Here is a 5,818-nt window from a genome sequence, read left to right as displayed (position 1 = left end):
GAAATGAAATCAATTTAAAGTTTCTACGTTATCTAAGCCGGCCGGTCGTGTGTGTGTGTCTGTGTGTGTGTTGTGTTGTGTGTTTGTGTGTGTGTGTGTTGGTGTGTGATTTTAAATAGAAACAGTGTATTTGCGTGTTTGGATTTGTGTGTATGTGGTGTGTGAATGTTTGTGTGTTTTTTTTGTATGCATTTATACTGGTGTCTATCTGCATGCGAGTGTGTGTATGTATGAGTGTCTGTATTAGTGTCTGTATTTGTGCTGGTTGGTGTACATGTGGACGTTGCGTTGTTTAGTGTTTTCCACGGTGTGTTATCATGGATATTAAGTTTGTTTGGTTGTTTTAAATAGAATTTATTTGTTTGATTGTATGTTTGTTTTTTGTATGTTTGTTTGGCTCGTTTGTTTGGCTGGTTTGTTGGTTGGTTGGTTGGTTGGCTGGCTAACTGGTTAATTGATTGATTGGTTGGTTGGTTGGTTGGCTGGCTAACTGGTTGGTTGATTGATTGGTTGGTTGGTTGGATGGTTGGTTGTTTGGTTGGCTGGTTGTAGTTTTCGATGGGTTTTTCTATAAATTGTTTATATTATTTTATTGCTTACATTTATTTGTTCAATAAGTTATAATTAATTTTTTAAAATAATTATTTATTTATTTAGTCATTAACATATTTAATCATTAAGCAATTTGTGTATTTTCAGTTGTGTATCGGTTTCAGAGATGTATATAACTTGTCTTGTTGGTATCTGGTGATTTAAATTTTTTGGTTGTTGTTTCTCCACGTAAGCAAGCGCTTCAGGCCCCCAATGATGACAACATTTTTCCAAATTGACAAAAAAACTTATTTAGATGCACTTTTTAGACATTTTCGTTCATCAACTCGTTCGCTTTGTTCATTAACATTTTTTTCATTGAATAAATAATTAATCCATTTATTTATTTGTTTGATTAATTTCTTTATATTGTTAATCAATCAAGTGTACATCAATTATTTAATTAATTAATTAAATAATTAATTAATGAATGAATGAATTCATTCACTCATTCATTCATTCACTTATTCAATCATTCACTCACTCACTCACTCACTCATTCACTCACTCACTCACTCACTCACTCACTCCCTCACTCCCTCCCTAACTCCCTCACTCTTTCCCTCACTCACTCACTCACTCACTCACTCACTCACTCACTCACTCACTCACTCACTCACTCACTCACTCATTCACTCACTCACTCACTCACTCACTCATTCACTCATTTACTCACTCATTCACTCATTCATTCATTCATTCATTTATTCATTCATCAATTCGTTCATTCGTCAATTCGTTCATTCGTTCATTCAGTCATTCATCCACTTTGTCACGTTCCTGTCTCAACTAATTACATCCCACATTAATTGGAAAAATAAAACAACACATGCTATGCGCCCGTTGTTGTAGGATTATTACTACTACTACTACTACTATAACTACTTCTACTATTACTACTACTACTAAAACAACAACAACTACTACTACTACTACTACTACTACTAATTTTACTACTACTACTACTACTACTACTACTACTACTACTACTACTACTACTACTACTACTATTACCACTACTACTATGCCTCTACTACTACTACTACTAGTACTGCTACTACTACTACTACTACTACTGCTACTACTACTAACACTAATGCTTCTAATAGCTACTATTACCACTAATATTATTTGCAGTTGTATTTATTATTATTATTATTATTATCTTTATTATATTTTCTCTATAATAACGACAACAACAACGATTACAAATGATTAAACCAGGCCAACATAACTTTTGAACTGACCTACAACCCACCCGACCCCCGAGTGATCCAGTTAATCGATGACGTCACGAACAACAACAGCGAAACTAAAGCGCTACTCTCACCAATTTCCGGCTCTAGGGAAAAGTTAAAACACCCGGCACATCCCTATTCCGACCCGGAAGTACCGTCATTACGAAGCCAAAGACTACAAATGGGGAGAGGCCAGATTAATCCCGCGTAAGTATCTTTGTTGTACTTGTAATAATAATAATAGTAATAATAATAATAATAATAATAATAATTATTATTATTATTTATATTATCTATATAAAGAACAACTGTATGTTTAAAAAAACTGTTCACACGCAATAATAATAACAGTAACGTTTAATAATATTTTTATTTATTTACGAATGATTTCATTCTTTTAATAGTTCCTATGTAAAAAAAAAACAAATATAAAAAAAAATTTGTTTATGTGGCGCTTATTTCAAAAAAAGTACATCCACTACGTTTAAACATTATCTATATTTTTGGGAGCGCTCTATCACGTGATGGCAATAAAATAAATTATTTTTAATAGACTCAGAATAAAAATAATATTAATAAATAAGAAATTTTTAAACTAGAGACGATGTGCACACACGCACACTAAGAAATGGAGCTGATACAAAACCATACAAATTATTCCAGTAGTAACACTAAGGAAGTAACTTATAAGGGTATGAGTTGTAATTATTATTATGCCACTTGTATATTGCATTGCTATTTGTATGTATGTGTGTGTGTGTGTGTGTGTGTGTGTGTGTGTGTGTGCGTGCAGATGCCGGCATATATGTATAGGTGTTTGGTGAGTGTGTGTGTATTGTTTGCGTGTAAGAGCATGTATGTATGTGCCTACTACATCATTATAACTTTAATTGACAGTTAAGTTTATTAATACAAACATGTAATACAATTTAATTAAGTTACCAATCACTTGTGGGTAATAAAACCTTTATTTTATTTAATGTTAGTATGTCCTGGATAATTTATTCATTTTTATTTTTCGTTATCCTTATGATCATGACAATCTTGTCCAGGGTGGTCAACTACAAGAAATTATTTTCTTTTTCCGGGTCTCCTGATCACAAATTTTTTTCTGTTTTATTTGGATCAAATGAATATATTAAATTGAATTGAATTACTAACTATTGCTTTACCCCGGTTCATATCATTCAATCAATAAACAATGATACTAAATAATATTTGAAGTTGTTTATATTTCATTAAAAACCACTGATGAATCACAGTGTAACAAATAAAGGGTAGGTAGTACAGAAGGTAGTATGACGAAAAATATGATTGTAAATGTTGAATGAAACGTTTCAAATATTAATGTTGTCGTTAAAAATTTTTCTTTTATTAACAAACATTATTTTGATTGAGATTATTCATTCATTCATCATTCATTCATCCATTCATTCATCCATCCGTTCATTCATTCATTTGGACCCAATTTGTCGGGGTTAGTCTTTAATATCTAAGATTTCACAAATTTAATGACTAAACAAGTGCAAAAGGAGAACAGTTTATGAATATTTTATTTAACAGTTTCGAGTAACAAACAAAATATACAGAATGCTTAACGAAATTTATTGTAATATTAACTCTTCAAGAAGCTCTGGTTGACGACGAAGTTAGTGTTTTTTAACGCCGGTGCTTATATACCTCTGTATTTACGAAATGCGTCAATACCAAGGTTCACTTTTCCAAACACAGGGTACGGGAACAGGCACGACACATGTTGTGTATGTTAGGAGAATAGGAAAAGATGTCTCTGCATTCGAACCCTGTCGGACCAGGCCTCTTTGAGCACTGGCCCATCTCACCGCCCAAAATGTTGTTACTCCATGTTTGGTAAAAAAAATGCCTAGCTTTCCAACATAGCTTTCCCATTTAGCTTTTTTATTTAGCTTACCTACCTAGCTTTCCTACTTAGCTTTCCTTATTTAGCTTACCTACCTAGCTTTCCTACTTAGCTTTCCTTATTTAGCTTTTCAACTAAGCTTTCTACATAGCTTTCTACTTAGCTTCACTTTCACAATATTAACGTAAAAAAGCAGCAAAGAATAAATAAAAAAATAAAAAACAAAAAATGAAGACAATTTCCCATAACCATGAATAAAAGAGGCATTGGTGCAAGCAAAGACCCAGAGATGCGAGGCGATAGCGAAGACATAAAAAAAGCTGATGTTATTTTATCGCTAGAGCAAGGAACAATAAATGAACATGGGTATTGCACCGACGAAACTAATTTTATTGCCACAGAAGTACTACTGATACCATCATTACTTCTACTGCAACTAGTAACTGCGGCCGCTGAACACGATAAAAAAACTACTTATTTCTGTTGCTACTACTAATAATACTACTACAACTACTTCTATACTAATACTAACAGTCCATAATAATATTTCTACTAGAATTACTACTATTACTACTCCTACAGCTACTACTACCACTACTACTACAATTACTAATAGTATTACAACAGCAACAACTACTACTACTACTACTGCTACTACTACTTCTACTACTACTACTACTACTACTACAATTATTACTACTACTATTACTACTACTACTACTACTACTACTACTAAGACTACTACTACCACTAATTCTACAATTACTACTACTAATAATAATAATAAAAATAATAATAATAATAATAATAATATACTAATACTTTTTCTACTACCACGACTACTACTACCAACGCTACTACAACTATTATCAATATTATATTTAATGATTTTAATAAAAGTTTCTTCACACCGTTGCATAATTCCAGTTTCAAGTCAGTCAGAACGATAGGCAAGATGATGAAGTTTGTCAAACAAACGAGACGGTACGCAGCTTTTTCAGCAGCTAATGCAGCTACGACAGCTGCTTCAACTGGTAATAGTGTCATTCAATCAAGAATTAATAATCAGGATTTAAAGTACGGAGGTCGGTATTTCATGTCGGTTTTGTCGGTTTTGTGTTCGGTAATATCTTGCTCAACTTTTCATATGTATCGTGTAGGTTTTAATCGATATGAATACATATTTTCTTGAACTCGTTCGAGTTTATCAGATATTTAATTAATACATGCATGTGCTTACACGTAATTGAAAAATTTGTATTGAATTGTAACTTAATAAAGGAAACCAAAAACCACTCCTAATACAACTGTCATAACTATAACCACTTTTATTACTACTACTACCATAATTACAATTACTACAACAACAACAACAACAACTACTACTACTACTACTTTAACTTTTTTACAACAACAGCAACTGCTGCTACTACTACTTCTACTTCTACTACTACTACTACTACTACAACTACTACTACTACTACTTTTACTACTACTACTACTACTACTACTACTACTACTACTACTACTAGTACTACTACTATTACTACTACTACTACTAAACTACTACTAAACTACTACTACTACTACGACTTCCACTGTGCCAACTACATTTATGAAGGTGCCAACGCGACAACACCTGCTTATGACGTTGAAGATGACAACTACGCTGATGATGATGATGATGATGACGGAGGTTTTTCCAATTATGGAAACGTGTTAGTAATAGTAGTAGTAGTTGTTGAAAAAGTTGTAGCAGTAGTAGTAGTAGTAGTAGTAGTGGTAGTAGTTGTAGTAGTAGTAGTAGTAGTAGTAGTAGTAGTAGTAGTGGTAGTAATAGTAGTAGTATTAGTAGTAATAGTGATAGCAGTAGTTGTTTTAGTAGCAGTAGTAGTATTAGTAGTGGTTGTAAATGTTGTAGTACTAGAAGTATTAACTATTGAAGCAATAATATTATTGATGACGATGATGGTGATGCTGCTGTTGTTGATGATGATGATGATGTTTTTGTTGTTGTTGATGATGATGATGATTATGATGATAATGATTGTGATGATGATGTTGTTGTTGTTGGTGATGATGATGGTGATGTTGCAGATGTATCCAGATC

At 32.6% G+C, this 5,818-nt stretch overlaps 1 protein-coding gene across 1 annotated transcript in view; it reads left to right on the top strand.

The window, feature by feature from the left end:
• HELRODRAFT_179180 (hypothetical protein) overlaps positions 1-2,981 on the top strand; it is a gene marked incomplete at both ends in the record, with an annotated part of 11,387 nt that extends 8,406 nt beyond the window's left edge. Inside the window, 2 exons of the mRNA XM_009028016.1 lie at positions 1,816-2,036; positions 2,882-2,981. Of these exons, the coding sequence (XP_009026264.1) occupies positions 1,816-2,036; positions 2,882-2,981 (321 nt within the window). The remainder of the gene's footprint in view (positions 1-1,815; positions 2,037-2,881) is intronic.
• Positions 2,982-5,818: the final 2,837 nt, after the last annotated feature.

This window comes from Helobdella robusta (genome assembly GCF_000326865.2).
Source record: "Helobdella robusta unplaced genomic scaffold HELROscaffold_52, whole genome shotgun sequence".
In the NCBI taxonomy this organism is placed as follows: domain Eukaryota; kingdom Metazoa; phylum Annelida; class Clitellata; order Rhynchobdellida; family Glossiphoniidae; genus Helobdella; species Helobdella robusta.
Note: the sequence above shows the minus strand (reverse complement) of the source record. Positions and strands in the feature narration are given on the sequence as shown.